This window comes from Grampus griseus (genome assembly GCF_964374135.1).
Source record: "Grampus griseus genome assembly, chromosome: 3".
Taxonomy (NCBI): Eukaryota; Metazoa; Chordata; class Mammalia; order Artiodactyla; family Delphinidae; genus Grampus; species Grampus griseus.
The window spans coordinates 77,894,853-77,915,461 of NC_139019.1; the positions used below are offsets into that span (position 1 = coordinate 77,894,853).

The window sequence follows — 20,609 nt, forward strand, 5'->3', positions numbered from 1 at the left end:
CTGACTGCTCTTGACCGTCCTATTTTGGTTCATATTTTATGAAGTGACCTTACATCATCTCAGCCACCATTGTTGTGATTTCTGTAAAGTGGTTAATTTTTTAAATGTGCTCACCATAAATTCACAGCAGACCTTGCCTTAGCAAGTTTGACAAATTCCCATACAAATAACAAATAAAAAAGTTCTTTCTGATTCAAATCCTCTTTCTGCCACCTGCTCTCACCTGATAAATAAAAGTAATTAATACATAAATAAAATTAGCACTCTTCATCTTTTCTCACCTAAAATATTATAATACTTTTCCTGAATCAGTAGTAATTTACAGGTGACTTATATAACAAAAGCTGAGCTATTGTTTATTTCTCCTGCGATGTGTCTTTAACCTTAAGTCACACACACGAACTAATCAAAGATAATATTTAGTCTAATTTTACAGAATACCACCCAAAGCTTAAAATTTAGGTCTTCAGGATCCCCCCACCCGCTATCTAGCCATTTGTCTCTCAGCATACTTACAGTTCAGCTGCCTGTCTTGGCATATTTACTTTTTTGTTCTTTTACCCTTTAGCCTAGGCAAGGTGCCTCTTCAGAGAGCTTTTGATTTGATTGATTATCTTAGAAATGAGACCTATACTGCACCCATCACTGAAGCCCTGTTCCAGACAGAACTCATCTATAACCTTGAAGAACTGGGGCACATGGATCTGGCCTCAAAACTGGTGGTAAATCTGCCTTTTTGCCAAGTTCTCTTTGTTGCTTGCCTTTCCTGGTGTTATGCATGTTCTGTTCAGCACTAATAGACTGAAAAAGCAAACAGTTGAATTCCATTTTCTTCACTTAGTTGTGAAATCTTTACTTTGAATCAAAATGTCATTTCTTACCCTGATGAGTTGATAAAGGGTTAGCATGACATGATCTTGTCTGAATATCAAAATATAGACTTCTGACAAAATGGGGCCACATGAAAAGAAAACGTCTCTCTTCAAATCTTGGTTTATTTTTATATAATAAATGCTTGAAATAGGCCCTTTTGCAAAGTAGTGCTCCCCATTCATTTCCTAGTGGTCATTATAAAATGACAGTTATGTTTGTACTGAGAACATTCTGTTTTGGGAGTCCTCACTGATAACTGTCTTATGGATGGTGATGCTGGTGAACATAAGTTTCTCTGCAAAGCACTAAAGGAGCCTTGGTATTGGAGACTGTTTTACCTTTTTTAAAACCAACTGCCTGATCTTAACAGTTGTTATTTTAGACACTTTCAGTATTAAATTGTTGACAGTGTCTTTAAAAGTTTGGGAAGGAGTGATGAATTCTTTGTCTTATCTAATTCTCTGAATCACATTCTGACAACAAGGTTTGCTTTATAAACTAGTCAGGTTTTCCAAGGACCAGGCAAAAGGTAGCTTTCAGGAAAAAGAAGAAGGTGATGGGCCAGGAATTAGATTAAGTCTTTTAAGATTTTGGTGTCCTCACTGTTAAAAAGAAGGTGTTGGATTGCTTTTTTTTTTTTTAATCCTCTTTTCTGCTGCTCTTTCTGTTACGCCGCACAACCCCTGTGATGACTTCTCTCATCACGTGCGAGAGTCTCAGTGCGGGGAGGGAGCACAGGACAGGGGGCCTATGGAGTTTGAAAAGCACCTTTCCTACAAGTTTCTGATCTGACCCCAAAGGAGCCACCCCCCCATCCCTACCCGTAAGTGAGATGCTTCAGTTAGGTGATTTCTGAGGCATCTTCTAATTACTAAGATTTTTATCATTCTTCTATTTCATAAGGCTTTCAACTACCAGCCTTAATAAAAACCAGCACCTGCAATGTGACCTGGCCCGTAGTGACACTCAATAAATGTTGAATGAATAAGTGAGTGAAACATACCAGAAACAAGTACATTTCAGTGCTTATTATATTCTGCACACCCTGCTTAGTGCTTAATGCAGATTACCTCATTTAATCCTCACACAATGCCAAATAGATATTTCTACCCCCGTTACATAGATGAGAAACTAAATAAATTCCCCAGAGTCACTTACCTAGTAAATGATAAAGCTGAGATTCAAACCCAGATTACTTTCATTCCAGACCCTGCTCTTTGTGTTATATGGCTGTATTTTGTTTTAGCAATGTCTTCTTTCAGAGGATACCCTTTTATTGGAAAAATCAAAGCCGTTTCTTGCTATCTTTTTTTCCCCTTTTTTAAACTGATATTTTAAATCAAACTAGTTTGAAGGCTTGTTAAAGTTCATGATGGCAGAAGCCACTCTTCTGCCTGCCTCTCTCCATTAACTCTGTTGAGGGCCTGGTGTCAGGAAGCGCTTGATACTCAGGCTGTCCCTGTGCTGAGAACACAGATGCTGAACTCAGTTCAAGGAGTTAGATCTTTTGAATATTTTCCTACTGTGACACCCAGCTAACTCTGCATCTTCATCCCAAATGATGATTTCCAGTTTCCTGGGCAGGTATGTGTTTATTCAGAACATAGCAGAATATACATAACCCCAGTCCATGGGATTAGTGGTTAGAGGGCAAGGGCAGGAGGCTTAGTATGTGTTTGTAAGACCCCTACTGCTGGAGGTCTTCGTGCATTGATTGTTAGTTAAAAGTCATGTTAGCTTTAATTCAAGAGGGAGAAACTGTATCTTTAAAATTCTTATTCTAATCTTAGGGCATTCTAGTAGCATTAAAATTCTTAAAATATGAAATCTGACAGACCATAGATGAGATTAGAATGGCAGACCTTTCTGAGACCTTAGATCCAATCTTCAAATAGTATTTGTAATTAAGACTGATGTCTAATTAATTTTTTAAGTCAGTGTCACCAGAGCATTGTGTACATTTATTGGTCACTGTGTTATTTAGGCTGCACAGACCCACATAACATATATTACCCATATATCACATTTTGTGATGTCTGCTGTGGTGTGTGGTGGGTAGAGTCTGGAAGCACATTTGAGTTGTGTCAAATTGTTCACATCTGATGCTAAAATCTGATCTCAGTCATATTCCCGTTTCATCACTTATAACTCTGTCATTCTTTTACATATGAGGGCTTGGTGGGATAATCCTTTTGCAATAAAAGCTGACACTTCACTTTTAAGAAGCTCAGTTGACCCAAGAAAGAACTCCCTGGGAACATCAGTGTAAAATTAAAGCAGTAAATCAAAACGTAATATATAACATAAGTGTCAGCATCTTGCCCTGTGTTTTATTTTTAAAACCATTTTGTGTTATTGTTGTTGCATATTATTGCATGTACATAGCTTATATCACTCATGAATTTTATTCCCTCTCCCTACCATCTTCACTTTATGAAATCAGAGGATTGAATTCTATTGTTTAATGAAGTTAAATTTCAAAAAATTAATGCAGAACCAGGGAAAAACAGGTTTAATTTTATTTCTAAAAAGGAAAGATAATTTGAAGCACTTGCTGTGATTTATTAATATTAAAAATATAACCTGAATCACTTACAAAAAGATTTTATAATCCAAATTTTCTAAAAACAGAATTATTCTTTTTTTAAATACAATCTTTTACTCTTTTATGTTATCATTTGAAATATTTTTTTCAAATGATAAAAATGATCCAGCTTGCAGGACATTAGTTCCCCGACCAGGAATTGAACCAGGGCCGCCGTGGCAGTGAAAACGCCAAGTCCTAACCACTGGACCGCCAGGGAATTCCCCTGAGATATATTTAAAATCAACTGTTTGGGGACTTCCTCTTGACTCTTTGGTACAGGGTATAAGTAGTAAAGTTATACCCCGTAATTCCAATGGAGTAACTGCTCAGGAATTTAGCATCTTCAAGTGTCAGGTTTCCCATACTTCCAGTACTTTAAAGTTCTGTTTTTCCCCACTGGCTTCTTTGTTTTAGTAAACTCTTAAGGATCATTGCCATTTTTCTCCACTGAATTTTTTTTAATGGTATTGTAAGTATGGAACTTTTCTCTCTCTCTCTCTCTCTCTCTCTCTCTCATTCTTCCTTTGTTTCTTTTTGACAGTTATGAGTAGCTTTTACATTTCTTTTCTGCATCATAATGCTATCATGAAGCCATTGAGAAAGTCAGGACAGTGGAAGACAACATGTGCCAGTGCAGTCATGTGTACCCAGCAGGATCTCCTGCATTGCTTTTATGTTCCTTGCACTATCAGTCAGCATGGCAAGTATTTTTCCACTTCACATCTTCCCAATGACTGGCAGGCTTTGTTACTCACACGTTCCACAAGGTGTCTGTTCTCTATTTCATTGCTTTTGAAGCAAACAAACAAAAGGGAGTTTGAGTCCGTCTTCTTGTACAGATTCTTTTTTCCATTCTCATAGTCAGATCCACAAGAGACTTATTCAGAGAAGGTCTGGTGAGAAAATGGCCTCAGCAGTTTAAAACTCTCCAACTAGGATTCCTTTTAACTATTGACAGAGGCACTCTAGAAGAATATTATGCTCTGTGAGGAGCCTGAACTAATTTGGGGGTGTTAAGAGGTGTTGTATGTGGTCATCTGTGGCACTTGACTACTTGAGATGAGACATGGCAGTGATGGTGTTAGAGTACCAGTGGGAGGAGACCCTCCTGTGCCGAGAACCCTGTGGGCTGGGATGCCTCTAAATTGTTTTCGTTTTGAGTCTCCTTATTTGTAGCCATGAAGGTTTTCTAAAAAAATACCTATCAGCATTTTTATATTAGAATTTTTGTTCCTTTTAGTGACATTCATAAATGCATATTTTATATGGTGATTTTTTTAAATCCCTGTGTCCTCACTCCTCCCCCCTGCACCACAACTTGGAATATGGAAATAGTTCCACATACTATGAACAGCTTCCACACTTTTGTTCTGAGAAGAGATGAAAAAGAAATAAGATATCTGTTGGTTTCTTAATACCACAAGTATATATTTAAGAATGATATCTCATTCAGAAGTAATTATAACAATGGACTTAATAGTAGATGATTCCATTGAATAACTGTTAATTTTCTTAAGTGTGATAAGGTATTATGGTTACATAGGGGAATTGCATGCTGAAGTATTTATAAATGAAATATCATGATATCTATAACTTACTTTCATATAGTTGAGCTAAAACCAGAAAAATATGTGTGTATGTGTTGCTATACACAAATGTAAGAATGTTAAAAAAGAAAACAGTGAATCTACCATATGGGTATTAATTTTACTATTCTTGCGGCTTTCCTGTAGGTTTGAAATTTTTTTAAATAAAAAGTTGGGGAAGGAGAAAAATAACTATAAACAACTATTCTTCCCTGCAGGCCTCATTTTCTTGCTAATTTGATTAGATTAATTTGTTATGGCATCAAACTAGATGATATTTTAAATATTCCTTTAACACTGGATTCAGAAACATTTAAGCGTCTACCCATCAGTAAAGAAGTATATTTTTCTCTCACTGCTGAATGGATTTATGGATTCTGAAGTCACGAGGTCAGGAAGTTCCAGCTTCCTTCCAGCAGTGGTGATAGGTGATACTTTTTGGCAGGAAAATAACTTCTAGCTGAGTATACACAGAAGAAAGGTTCCCTACTGCACGGAAGTCATTAATTCTCTCTGTCTTATGTCATTAAGTCCACCTTGGCTATAGCAACCTTATTTATGGCCTTAGTTATTGAAGGGTTCTATCCCAGCTGTATGTGGACTTCATATGTCTGTTGATATTTAGTGAGTAATGCCTGTGTCCCCCTTTTTTTTCTCTTTGGTTGAGTGTTGGGAAAAAAGAGACCTAGTTGTCCTGATTTTTCTGGTTGTCCTAATTATGATCGCTCTGTTACAATCCATTCTGTCTCCCTAGACCAAGGTATTTAAATTGCTTCAAAGGCAAATCCAACAGCAGACGTGGACTGATGAGGGCAGCCCATCTGTTCGGGAACTGCGATCAGCCTTGCTAGACTTTGCTTGCACCCACAGCCTGGAGAACTGCAGCACTGCCGCCATGAAGCTGTTTAACGACTGGGTGGCATCCAATGGAACTCAGAGGTGATGTGCGCGTCCACTCAAATGACCTCGCTTTCTCTTCTGTGCCCTACATCGTATACTGAAACCAGGACCTCTGCGTCCTGGGTCATAAATGTTATACAACAGTGCTGATGTAGGTGAACTCTATGTACCTGATTCTCAAGCACGACTGTTTGTGTGTGTGTGTGTGTGTGTGTGGTAAAGTACATATAACATAAAGTTTAATATCTTAACAATTTTTAAGTGTACGGTTCAGTAGTGTAAGTATATTCACACTGTTGTGCAATAGATCTCCAGAATTATTTCATCTTGCAAAACTGAAACTCTTTACCCAAACAGCAGTTCCCCATTTTCCCCCAACTCTGGCCCTTGACAGCCACCATTCTACCGTCTGTTTTAGGAGTTTTACTGCTCTAAATACCTCATATAAGTGAAATCATACAGTATGTGTCTTTTTGTGACTGGTTTATTTCACTTAACATAATGTCCTTAAGACTCATCCATGTTATAGCATATGTCAGAATTTCCTTTCTTTTTAAGGCTGAATAATCCATTGTATGTATGTACCACATTTTGTTCATCCATTCATCCATTGATAGACATTTGGGTTGCTTCCACCTTCTGGCTGTTGTGAATAATGCTCTATGAACATAGGTGTACAAATACCTCTTTGTTCAGTTCTTTCATATATTGTATATACCTAGAAGTGGTATTGCTGAATCATATGGTAGTTTCATTTTTAATTTTATAAGAACCCCCATAATGTGTTCCATAGGGACTGCGCTGTTTTACATTCCTACCAACAGTGCACAAGGGTTCCAGTTTCTCCACATCCTCACAGATATTTATTCTCTGGGTTCTTGATGGCAGCTCTCGTAATGGGTGCGAGGCGTCAAACAAATCTCTTTTAGGAGTAAAACACAGCAGGTGGAGTTAGCAGTTAGTAGAAATGTTTTTGATGATGATTGGTTCTCTCCAGGTACCTTACTGGGCATTATGGGAAAAGATTCAAGCATCAGGTGGGGTATTTGGGTAACCCGTTGAAGCCCTCTTCAGCTCTGAGATCTTAATAAGGCAGCAAACTGTGCTTCGACCCCTCTTCTCACCCCTCCTGCTACATTTGCTGCTGTATTTCGACGATGGGACTTACCACACTGTATTATGATGTATATATTTACTGTTCTGTACTTGGTGATAGCCTGTGAGTTCCTGAGGGCAGAGACTGTGTCTCCTTCTTCTTCCCCTCCACAGTGTCCAGCCAGTTGCTTGCCTGGTTCTTTGTGGGTACACAGTGAATAATTATTATATTAAATTGAATTGATATTCTTTTAGTCACACCACTAAGAAAGTAGCAGCCACTGAATTAATCATTTTCTTGACAATTAATTGTACAGTAAAGACTGTTATTATTACCTGCTCTGTACCCCAGAACACTACCACTAGTCAATTCCTTGCCTTTGTATTCAGGTGGTTTTTTTTCTTGTTCTTCTCATATTTGACCACCTCTCTTACAGCCTACCCACTGATGTCATGACGACTGTGTTCAAGGTTGGAGCGAAAACTGAGAGAGGCTGGTCATTCCTCTTAAGCAAATATGCCTCTGTAGGCTCCGAAGCAGAGAAGAATAAAATACTTGAAGCTCTTGCCAGCTCAGAGGATGTACGGAAACTTTACTGGTATGAAACCACCAAAGGAATATGATCTATAGAAACCAAAAGCATAAAAGCACCATGCTCCTCCGGTGGGGATCCCCCTTTTCCTCCCTTTGCTCACAGGCCGGACCTGACTTGGACAGTACGGTGAGGAGCCTGCATGTGCAGGGCTTTGTCTCAGGGATCGGACCTGTACCCATAGGAGGCAGTGCTTTGCCCAGAAGAGACTGGAGATGCCAAGAGTCACAGCCCTGCTTTCTCCTTAAGAACGTCTTCATCCCCTTGGCGTGTTGTCTTTAATTCCACAGTTAGTGCTTCGTTCTTTTTGGTCAAGGCATTGTTCTGTCGCAGCTGTCATTTTGAAAATGCGGACACTTCAGAAAAAGGTGCCATGTAAAAGCTGATAGGTTACACCTTCATGCGAGTTTGTCAGACTTTTCCTTTTTAAGTACTCAGCTGATGAAGACCTGAAAATGGAAGCTTCACATGGGGAAAGAAGGGCAGTGAGTAGGGCCTCCCGACAGGAAGAACAGTCAGTGGCAGGGGAGAGGAGCTCTGAGTAGCCTAGAGAAATAGGAAGTATCTCGAAAGAAAGTCAGTGCCAGGAAGGGGTGGAGGGAGGCACTTGGGTCTCGTTGCTTCTCTTGTATAATTTTGCTCATATAAATCATAATAATGTCCCAGAGATGTCTTCAGCACCTGCCCAGATCCACTTTCCAAAGGATACACTGTAAATGGTCATTTTCTTTAAAGTAGTAGCCAGCCTCTGACCCAAACAAATAGAGAAAAGGTTTTTGTTTTTCAATTAGTAATAATTTCGTTTTAGACTATTAATAACTGATAAATTTCCACAAGAAAGTATGTAAACAGTACCTAAGAAAATGGTGTAAAACGTGAAAGTATCTCTTGTTTGATCCTTTACTTCTGTTTTTATCCTCTCCTCTGTTAACAGTGTCAGTCCTGGTCTGAGTATTTATAGGTTTATACTATACCCAGTGTTTTGTGATGTTCTTTTTAGTGAATGATCAGTCTTTGAGATCTACCATAAAGCCTACTTCATTTTTTTATAGCTGTGTATTATTCCATAACATGGCTCTATCATAGTTTATTAATCCATCACATCTCAATGAGCATTTGGGTTTTTTTCCCTATTAAAAATACTGCTGCATTCTTTTAGGGGTATGTGTTTTCTGACTATAAGCAGATATTATCACATAGTAAATGCTTACATTCAAATGCCCAGCTTTAATATTTATTAGCTGTGTAACTGGGGCAATTACATAACCTCAGCTTCTTAAACTGTAAAATGTGGATAGGTAGTAATGACCTATTTCAAGCACTGTTATTCAATAATTTAGAACATTATCTAGTACACATGAAGTATCAGTAAATTTATTGAGTGTATTCTGAAATGTATCTTCATTTTCATATGACAGCCCAGTTTTTTAAGAGTAATAAGATACCTCCCTATTCAAATCAAATAGTTTTTTAACAGAAAAAAATACTAGTCTTCAGAATTATAATAAATTTTACTAGAATTTATTTCCTAAATGTCCTTATTACATCAAGAGCTATTTATTACTATGTGACAGTACATTAAACTGCTTATCTCATTGGTGAGTTTTTCCTCCATTTAAAAAAAATGACAAGTTTTCACTCTATTAATGAATCTTAGACTAACCCCAAACTTATATCCCTTGCATTGCCACAGAGCTTTAATTAGGAGACCAGTATTAATTTAAATTCAGTCATCACTTCATCATGAATAATTTTGGAAGCTAAATCTGCTTTGCTCTTCAGGTTAATGAAAAGTAGCCTCGATGGAGATACCATCCGAACACAAAAGCTGTCATTTATCATTAGAACAGTGGGCCGGCATTTTCCTGGACACTTACTGGCGTGGGATTTTGTCAAAGAGAACTGGAGTAAGCTTGTACAGAAGTAAGTTTCTCGAAGAATCCCTAATTTTTAGTGTTCGCGGGCTCTGCATTTGAAAACAGTTCCCAGGGTTGTACTGGTTCACAAGAGTTACGTGTTGCTGTGAGAGGAAAAATGCTTCAGTTCTAGTTTAACTAAACACCCAGAAATCCGTAAACATAATTCCGTAATTCCATGGCAGGAATCATGTAACAGTGGTGTTCCATAGAAGTTCCACTGGTGCTAATCAAGCCCAACCTTGCTCCCCGCCGGCTCACTTAGCTTGGCCTGGCCACGGACTCTTTCAGAATAGCTGTTTAGTTACATGTGTTGAAAATACCTCCTCACTACCAGAGGATTGGTTAGGAGCTCACACCCAGCTCAATAGCACATGTAGCTCATTTTTTCCTTTAAATCAATAATGACACCTTCTGGGTGTCTGATGTGATTTTTGAGGAGAAAATGGGCCAAGAATTTCTCTGGAACTCCTTCTGCCCACTCTTTCCTCCCACTGGCAGAGGTGTGTGTGGGATGACTCCTGATGTACTGAGCTGCCGTTCCCAGGGGCAGGACTCCTCTCTGCCTTGGGCATGTATAGCTTACATTAAGCATTTCCTTTGCACTCAGGAACTTTGCTTACCAGCAACTGACTCATTTTTTTGCTTTTCACCCTTATGTTTGTGTTGCTTCAGGTTCCATCTGGGGTCCTATACCATACAAAGTATTGTTGCTGGATCAACTCACCTGTTTTCAACAAAGGCACATTTATCTGAGGTTGGTTGTATAAAATGCTACTGGGGAGGTTGGGTATCCCTTTGCCCTCAGGCTGCTCAGTTTAAGTCAGATGGTGGCTTCTCATGCCAAATCCTGTCCCTTCTCTCTGTCTGCCTTCATCAATGCTAATGATTCTGCATCTGGATTATTTCTAAAGGGTAGATAGATATACAGCAATGAGGAAAAATCCTGATTCCATTCTCAACAATATTCCTTTGTCTCCCTAATACAAATGAGTTTTTTTAATTAAAATCAACATATGCCAAGTTTCTTTGTAAGTGGTGATTAAATTGTTTTCGAAGAATTCCATTCCAAGGGTAAAATTGGGCACCAGGCCTAACTTTAGACCCTACCTTATTTACTGTTACTTACTGTTACTCATCCTTGTGGGAGTACGGGGAATTCATTTTTAAAATTACTTCAGATTTCACCATACTTGATCAGGAACTCGATGTAAATACCTCAAATATTAAAATATAATATTTCTCATCTCTACTTCTCTTAAGACATCAGCACGGCCATCACTAACTTAAAGCTTATTTGAAAAGGATATTCAGAGTTACCTGAGAAATACCATCCTTTTCTTGTTTTGAAATACTTCTGTGTGCAACTTACAGGTCCAGGCATTCTTTGAAAATCAGTCAGAGGCAACCTTTCGACTTCGTTGTGTCCAGGAGGCTTTGGAAGTCATTCAGCTGAACATCCAGTGGGTGGAAAAGAACCTTAAAACGCTGACGTTTTAGCTGTAGCATGCATACCTGCACCTCATTCGGTCACCCATTCAGACAGCTTGTTAACTTGGGCTCTGCTGCTTTTGCAAAAGCCAAGGTGAAACCAGGATCGCTGCTGAGTTGTTTGCACTCTTAGGAGTTATAGTTTGCTCAGGGCCCGTCTGTATTTTTCATCTGTCTTTTCTAAAATGTCTTTGGGCAGTGTGTAGTTATTTATTACCAAATTATATTCACCTACATGCCAACCATCTACAAAAACAATGGGTAATTTTCTACTTTGAAGATATTCAAATGGGGAAAAAATATCTGTTTTGGAATTCTGTTCTATCCCTCAGTATCTGGAAAGTGCTGACACCGTGAAATAAGGAAAGAGCTACCATAGGAGCCACCATCTTTGCAGGCTGCTGGTTTATTAGCCACTTGTTGCTTCTTGTTGAGAGATGTTATTTGAATGTGGTTCAAAGTTAGCTTCAAAAAGTATGGTAATGAAGTCGACGAAGCATGCAACTGTACAGAACTGACCTCAAGTGTGCAGATCTACTTTGACTGGCGGTTTTGAATAATCCTTTATTTTCTGGAAGAAGTTTATAACTATTATATTTTTTTTCTGAAGAATAGCCAGGTGCTACAGAATTTTTAATTTTTTGCTGTATTGTAAAGCTAAATAACAAGGCCAAAAGATTAAATTTTCCAAATATTTAACACTTCCTTTTTCATCTTTCAGGAAAATATTTCAAACCGAGTTAACGTTAATTACAATTATTTTACTTATGAATTCCAGTATTCTCCAAACCTCTGTACACCTTTATCACTCCCTGCCATAGATACACCTTATGTTATACATAAGTATTTCTACATTTATGGCAAGCATTTTTTTAATACTGATGTCTCTTATCCTGACTTTATTACTAAGAATACAATTTGTTTAAGTTGCTTTTTGGCATAATCATAGACACTTTCTCTGAATCATACCCGTTGGGTGGATTTTCATTTTATATGATAGAGTTGCATATTAGAAGCATATTTTAAAATAGGGCCTTTGAGAAATTGAACATTTTTATTTAAAGTTCACCACAGTACCTTAAAGGAATAAAGAGAATGTGGGTAGGAGTAGCTTGATTTAGGTTTAATATGGTGGGCTTTGAATTTTTTCTACTGTCAGAACCAGTACTTTTCTTGAGTTGAAAAATCAAAGTTTTCTTTTGTAATGGCCAAACTAACAGATTATAAGGAATCGCCATGGAAGGAAAGAAGAAAGAGAGAGAGGAAAGCATCCAAAACTGTATGGCAGTCTTACTCCTTCTAAAGGAGGAATACCGTACTTGAATTTTTTGAGCTATGCAGACTTATACCTAGATTGTTGTGTTTCTTTGATTCTTAGGAGAAAAGCTTTCTTCGTAATAATTCTTGTACTTTATATTTTGCTTGAAAACATCTACATATATAAAGAGGATATTTACCCATTTTTCACCTAAGATTTTCCCATGGAATTCCATCCTTTTTAATGTTATGCTATCCCATCTATATGGGGCTTCCAAAAACTAACTCTAAGTCAGGAATATAAGGTTAAATAATAGGTAGAACATGTAGTATAATAAGTATTATTGGAGCTTTTGAAGTTTTTTTCCCCCAGAATTTTATTTCACCACTGTATTTCTGAGAACTCAAATAGATTGAAGCACAGCAGAATAGGATTCTGTCTTACATGAGCACATAGATCCAGGACACAATTAAGTACTGTTTGACAAGTGTTATATTCATTGCAGAGAGACGGTCTACTTGAATTAGTAAAAAGACACATCATACTAGATTACTATTATGATGTGCCTTCTTATTGTAGAAGAAAACAATGTATGCTTTGGAGGTCTGAAAGGCTATGAAAGTAGAAATCTAAGGAGTCCAGTTTGTTTATATCTAATCACTTGTTAATACCAAGTGATTAGACATAATTAAACTGAAGTAGTGTCAGCTGCCACCGTAAGTTTGTGCCTTCCTCCATCTTGTTTTATATAAATCTCTTTAAGTGAAATTGTGTTGTTTGCCATTGTTTTGGTGTTCATGAACTTTCGTACTGTCACTGGTTCTACTTAATGCTAATGTCCTTTGCCTTTCGTGTTTTCATTTTACTGTACTTTAGCCACTGTAGGAACAAAGAGCTGTCAGAAGAGTTCTGGGTATATAGAGGATATTGAGCCGCGTCAGTCTTACTGGGTACAGAACAGAATCCTTTCTGAATATTGGAAAGAAAGAAATGAAAGTTAAGTGATGAGTTTGTTGGATTACGGATAGCCTGTTATTGAGTTGGATTTTAAGAGTCTACTCCCTCTAAAGCACCTGGAATGATACTCTGCGGTCAGACTGCTGAACATTCCCATAGTCCCCATGTATTTCATGGGGCTGCAGGGAAGGTGTATGCATCTCAGGAGATGTGGCATCAGCAGGAACAGCAGTTCCTGGGCCGAGTTTGCAAAACAAGACCTGAATTTCGTAGGTATGATGTAGCTCTTCTTCTCCCTTTTGCCTTTGTTTTTTCTTTTTTTTTGAATTGGAATTAACTCTCTTTTTAAAGAGCTTTCTTCCTCCTTCTGCCCTCACACCCCCATTTGTACTTTAAAAAGCTTATGTAAATATATATATATATTTATTTTTTTGCTGGGTTTTACTTTCTTTTATTTTGTGCTTCTCCACATTGGCAAGTAAATACCAAATGAAAAGTGGAAGTCCAAAAGTATGATAAACCTCCTCTTCTCCCTTTCCCTTATTGCCTGCATGGGCAATAGCTAATAGAATAGTGGATTGATTTCTTTGAGTGGCTCTTTGGGGGTATATACTTTTTAAATGTACGTATGTGTTTTGAAATGTTTTTATATTCTTTCATTTTAATATAGTTTGCCCTGATGAAAAGTAAAATATTGTCCTGTGAAAATCTCTTCTACCCTTCCTATTTTTCCTGTATGGACAACAGCTACAGAGTAATTACTTGATTTCCCTTTTTGGAAGGAGATGGTAATAGTGGGAGAAGGGCAGAGTATGTTCTTTTTAAAATGTGTACAAATGTGTTTGCTGCTATTCTGTGGGTGTTTGATTTTGTATTTCCTTCATCCTTCTCATGGATAAGTAGATATCTAATGGACTGTGAAGGTCCAAAACTATGACAAATGTCCCATTTTCCCCTCTTCTTATTGCCTGTGTGGACATACTAACAGAGTAGTTGTAGTTTCTGTTGTTTTGATCTAATCTGTTCTTGAGGGCAGGGAGAGGGGAGGGTTGTATATTCTTCTTTCAAGTGTACGTAAATGTTATGCTACTTTTTATATTTTTTTTAAATTTATTTTATTTATTTTTGGCTGCGTTGGGTCTTTGTTGCTGCACGCGGGCTTTCTCTAGCTGCGGTGAGTGGGGGCTACTCTTCGTTGCAGTGCACGGGCTTCTCATTGCGGTGGCTTCTCTTGTTGCAGAGCATGGGTTCTAGGCGCAAGGGCTTCAGTAGTTGCAGCATGCAGGCTCAGTAGTTGTGGCACGAGGGCTCAGTAGTTGTGGCTCACGGGCTCTAGAGCACAGGCTCAGTAGTTGTGGCGCATGGGCTTAGCTGCTCCACGGCATGTGGGATCTTCCCGGACCAGGGCTCAGCATCAGCAGGCAGACTTTCAACCACTGCGCCACCCGGGAAGCCCTATGCTACTTTTTAATATTTCATTCTTATATGTGTTCCTTTGCATGAATGCATATATACTTAATGAAAACTGAGGTTCAGAGTATGACAAATCTCTTTTCCCTTTTCCTTATTGCCTCCTTGGGCAATAGCTAGAGTAGTAGTTTTTGTTTTGTGGGGTGGGAGAGAGTGGGGTATGTACTTAATGTATATAAATAAATCTACTACTTTGTATTATAACTAATTCATTTCATACTACCTCCTTCTCATAGGACATGAAAGTACCTGATGAGACGTGGAGGTCCACATGTTTGACAGTCTCCTCTTGTCCCCTTCCCTGTTGCTCATGTGGGCAGTGGCTAGTAGTTGATTAGTTTTAGAGGCTCTTTTGTGGGTATTGGGGTCCTTTTTAAATATATATTCATGTTTTTACTTCCTTATTATAGTATTTCGTTGGGTACCCAGCCCTTCACTTGGACCCGTAGGTTGCTAACGAACCACAGAGTTCTGGATGGATAGCAGTCTTCTCCCTTTCCCTTTTTACCTGTGTAGGCAATAATTTTAAAGTAGTTTGGGCTTTTTGAAGTTTTGGGGGGTGGGAAGGGACTAAGGGCAAGATATATACTTTTGAAAATTGTATATATACAGTGCTAGTTACTATATTGTGTTATTCCATTTTGTACCTGTCCCTTGCTTGGACGTGCAGGTACCTAACGAGATGTGGAAGTCCGGATGTATGAAAATCTCCCCTCTTCCCCTTTCCTTGTTGCCTCTGTGGGCAATAGTTTTAGAGTAGTGTAGATTATTATTTCTACCTCTATCACTCCCTCTCCTGGGAGCGTAGGGATATGTACTTTTTAAAATGTATATAAATGGTTTTTGCTCCTTTTTTCTGTTACTTCCTTTTGTACCTAAACCTTTCCATGGATACTTAGGTACATGATGAAAATTAAGGTTCATTCTATGAAAAAAATCTCCTCCCCTTCCCTTGTTACCTGTCTAGGCAATGACTAGTAGCATGGTTGTTTGGAGTTTTTGTTTTTTTTTTTTTTGGCAGGGTAGTGGGGAATTTCTGGGTTTGCATTTTGTTTTCATGTCTATAAATGTTTGCTGCATTTTTTTGTTCTTTCACTTCAAACCTAGTGTTTTGTTTGGACTTGTAAATATCAAATGTAATGCAGAGGCCCAGATCCAGAGATGTAATAAATCTTTTCCCCCTTCCCCTATAGCCTGTGTATACCTACAGTAGTATGAGTACTTGAGGATTTGGTTTTCTGTTCTTTGTTTTGAGGTTTTTAATGGGGAATGAGCTTGTTGGGCAAGATATGTAAATATTTTAATGTATATAAATGTTTCTGCCTCTTTAGGTGTTTATTTCATTTTGAATCCAGGTTTTTGCATAACTATTTAGGAATTTAATGAAAGTTGAGATTGATTCAATGAAAAATCTCCCTGCTCCCCTTCCCTCATTGCCTGGTGGGCAATGGTAGAATAGATGTTTGGCTTCTGTTTTTGGAGAGGCAGGGATGGGAGAGGTCTGGGTGTGTGTGTGTGTACACACTTTTTTTATACAAATGTTTGCTACATTTTGTGTGTTATTTCACTTAGTACCCAGTCCTTTGCTGGGATCTGTAGGTACATAATGAAACATGGAGGTCCAGATGTATGATAAATCTCCTCTACTCCCTTCCCTCACTGCCAACATGAGCAATAGTTTAACAATTTGGGGTTCTTTTTGGTTTTTCTTGTTTTTTTTTTTTTTTTTTAAGAGGGAGGAATTATTGGGTTGAGTAGTAGTTAGTGGGAAAGGACAGGGTATGAACTTTTAAAAAATGTGTATAAATGTTTCCATGTTATTGATTTTATACCTAGTCCTTTGGGTAGATGTCAAGGTACCAGATGCAAATTGAGGAGAAGTGTATGACAGCCTCCCCTTCTCCCCTTCCCCTTGTTGCCTGTGTGGGTAACAGCAAGTAGAAGAGTTGGGCATTGTTTGCTTACTTGTTTCATAGAGATTTATATTTTTGGCAGGGGAATGTTCTTAATACATATGAATGTTTTCATTTGTTATTTTATTTTGTATTTAGTCCTTTACATGGCTATGTAAGGACTAATGAAAATTGAGTTTCATAGATTAAGTTACTTCTTCCTTTCCCACATATTTGCTCCTTCAGCTGGAGCTAGTGTAGTTGTTTTGTGGTTTTGTTTTATTCCCTCGGATATATGCCTTTAAAGATGTAAATATATACATGCATATATATGATTTGCTTTTCTTCCCCCATTATTTTCCTTTAATACTTAGTCCCTTGCAGGGCTCTGAATGTATCTAACTAAAAATGTCCCACCAGCTCCCTGCCATCTGACCTAAAGGTGTAGCGTTGTGGTGGTGTAGCTAATGGCAACAGGCATGCAGCAGAAAAGATGCGAGAAGACACTTGGATATGGTTGAGTTGTGAAAGCTAATCAGATCCAGCATTCTTAGGTTGATTCAAACTGAATGAAATGATGAGAAGGGACGTGTACTTTGGAAATCCCAAAAAGTCAAAAAAGACGATACTTCAAGTGTGTTTGTATAAATTTTTTTGCTGATTCATCTCTTAGTGGTAAGCCAGTTGACATGCTGCCTAGACCTCACTTGAAGGCCCTTGAGAGTAACTTTTTTTTTTTTTTTTTTTTGCGGTGCGCGGGCCTCTCACTGTTGGGACTCTCCCGTTGCGGAGCACAGGCTCCGGACGCGCAGGCTCAGCGGCCATGGCTCACGGGCCCAGCCGCTCCGCGGCATGTGGGATCCTCCCGGACCGGGGCACGAACCCGTGTCCCCTGCATCGGCAGGCGGACTCTCAACCATTGTGCCGCCAGGGAAGCCCAGAGTAGCTTCTTTATGAGGCCTGGATTCTGACCCAGTTTGTTGCAGTTCCATCAGTAGCATATTCTTGTGTACTCAGTAGAAATTATTTTGGTTTCTGGAATGAATCTTTTGAGTTATTGCCATCATTCTAGTAAATGACAACATGGGCCCCAAAAACTAATCCGAGAAGAATTTGGGTGGCAAACCCTGTCTTCAGCACCTTACACATGGTAGGGCGAGTTGGCCCTTTCCTACCCAGAGCTTTTCTGCGTGGCTGCACCTGTCTCTCCTCACTTCTCCACTAGCTGAACCATTCCTGTTCATTCTTCCTTTTTGTCTTCAGTGCTTGCACTGTTAGATGTTATCTTATGGTTTTGCATGCATTTCATACATCCAGACCTGTTAGCTTTCAGCATTCTTGAATCATTATTTCACATTGACTCTTCATCCACCACATGGTAAATGTTATGACTCCACATTTGTCTGTATCTAAGAAAATGCATGTGTAAAATCCATCCATCCCTCTCTCTCTCCCTCCAAGCTTCTGAGCACTATTTGCTTGTTCTGCAATTTATAATGAATATAATGCTGAAGAGTTGCCATATTGTTATTTTTAGAAACACTGAGTGATAGGACTCCTAGAAAGTTTGCAAAGAGATGTTATTTACCATATCAAACTCTCAGGTTCTAGTGATGAAAAATTTGCTTATACTTGGCTGTTACTTCAACCTGCTGCTGTAGGAAAAATAAAAGTTTATTCATGCCACATTTAACTTTGATCATAAAGAAAAGGGGGCACCTTTTTGGAGTTAGTCATGGTCATCTTTCTTTAGTGGTATTTCTCAACAGTTCTTAATCTGAAATAGTTCAAAGGAAATAAAGGTCAGGGCTTAGCTGAATGAAATGCTCCAGAACTTGAACTGTATAAAGCATCAGTACAGTAATACACTCATGTGTATAAAATGAGAATTACAGCATAATTGGAATATTTGCATTAATCAACAAACTCACATTGAGACAAACCATCTTACAGCTAGCTAGCTATCTTGATTAAAGCCAAGTGTTCCATATTGCTGTGAAGAATAGTCTGTCAAATGCTTTGAAAAGTAATTACTTCAAAACTTGTAAAAGGTGTCACATTTTTGTATTTAAACACTTCTTATAGAGATCTCCAATTCCTTCAATCTGAGCTTGTGGGTAGAATTCTAAATTTGTATCATAATCTTGTCTTTTGTGAAAGATTTTGAAAATAGTATGTATATATAATATTATATATGCAAATTGTGTTTTGTCACTGGTGAAGGGAAAGGCTTATTTTTCTTTATACTTCTGATAACTTGTTTTGCATATGACCAGCACTGACTGAAAGGCATGTGTACCTGCAAACACTGTTGCTTTTTTTGTGAAATGAAAATAAAAGTATTTAAATATAAATATTGTATAGACTATTTGGATAACAAAATTACATATAAAGTGGTTTATCATCTCAGCCCTACCAGGACAGAAACCGTATTCATTGTATTTCATAGCTTGCCTCCTACCTCACCAGTGCTCCAGTATCCTTACTGCATGTAACTCAAGGGTTCTCAAACTCATTATCGCCATGTTGGGCTATCCTGGGCATTGTATGATTATTAACAGCATCCCTGGTCTCTAATGCAAATAGCAACTCCCCTACTCGCACTCTGACAACCAAAACTGTCTCCAGACATTGCTATTAAAGTTTTCAGTGGATGCGTGAGACTCACTCAGCTACATGTACTCCACACGGGGCAATTATTTTTTAGAATGAAATGGTTCTTGTAAATACACAGATCACTTGAGTAGCCATTTGACACAGTAACAGTGCAGTACCTAAATCAGTATGAGATATGTAACTTGTTATGCCAGTGAAAACAAGGAACTCTTATCTTGAAGGTGAAAGACATTGGATGCCAGCAGGGAATACCCCTTGCCTTGATTCACACATAAGTGGAGTATGAGTGCACAGCTTTTTTTGAGGGGCACTACCAGAGTTAACAGTTCTGGTCAGGTCTAAAATAAGAGCTTCCTTGTTTGATTCCCATGAGTGGTCTTGGGGGAGAATTGAGAATGTCTTAGGCTCTCAGATGTGGGAACTAGAACCAATATTCTTATGTATTAATTGTTAGCACTTAAAGTTGGGCATTGTAGGGCAAATACATAGGGTTTTAGGTAAGGGAGACACTATTTCTGGGCAAACAAAAACACCTTGAAGCGATAATACCCTTTTAAAATATTACCATTAATAATATATTGGGGAAAGGTTCTTAGGAATTAAAGATTTTGATCAAAAGCTGCTAGTTCAATTCTGATACTTTGTTTACAGATAATGTACAGTAAAAATTGAACTAAAACCCATTATAAATGTAGAAAAAACATTCTGATTCCAGTGGACTTTTTGGATGTTAACTGACAAAAGTGCTCAACCTGTAAGTTGAGAATTGTTTTATTTGAAGATATTACTGAGGACTATAGTCCGGGAAGGCAACCTCTCAGCACTGATAAGCTGTTACAAAGAGGTAAGGGAGGGGCCAGGATTTACAGGAGTTTTTCCTGAAAAAATGTAGTTCAATATCAAAAGATTACTGCTAATCACCAAAAAAAAAAAAAAAAAAAGACATCAAGTTAATGATTTTAGTGCCTTTCTATTTATGAGAAGAGGCAAGAGTCTGGGCTCATTGAAGTTATTCCTTTGAAATGTATCTTACCTAGGGCCAGTATCCTGTTCTTCTCCATTCCGAATTACCCTCAGAGTACACCACTGGGGGCAGCTGCGGTGGCTGAGGGCTTGACAGTGGGCCAAATTCACTGATTACTGAAATGGCAGGCAACTTTTTTTGTTTGTTTTAAATCTTTTGGCTGCACAGCATGTGGGATCTTAGCTCCCCTACCAGGGATCAAACCCACGTCCCCTGCATTGGAAGCGTGGAGTCTTAACCACTGGACCTCCAGGGAAGTCCTGGCAGACAACTTTTTTGTCCACAGCAACTCCTTGTGGTCATAAATTCAACCAAGGTTTGAGAGGCATTTCATGCCGAATTTTCCTACAG

At 38.4% G+C, this 20,609-nt stretch overlaps 1 protein-coding gene across 1 annotated transcript in view; it reads left to right on the forward strand.

Moving 5' to 3' along the window:
* The window catches only part of LNPEP (leucyl and cystinyl aminopeptidase), a 99,496-nt gene extending 87,190 nt beyond the window's left edge, over nucleotides 1–12,306 (forward strand). The window contains exons 13-18 of the mRNA XM_082649896.1: nucleotides 569–722; nucleotides 5,801–5,985; nucleotides 7,479–7,640; nucleotides 9,417–9,557; nucleotides 10,226–10,307; nucleotides 10,925–12,306. Of these exons, the coding sequence (XP_082506022.1) occupies nucleotides 569–722; nucleotides 5,801–5,985; nucleotides 7,479–7,640; nucleotides 9,417–9,557; nucleotides 10,226–10,307; nucleotides 10,925–11,050 (850 nt within the window). The 3' untranslated portion in view covers nucleotides 11,051–12,306. The remainder of the gene's footprint in view (nucleotides 1–568; nucleotides 723–5,800; nucleotides 5,986–7,478; nucleotides 7,641–9,416; nucleotides 9,558–10,225; nucleotides 10,308–10,924) is intronic.
* The last annotated feature ends 8,303 nt before the right edge of the window (nucleotides 12,307–20,609 follow it).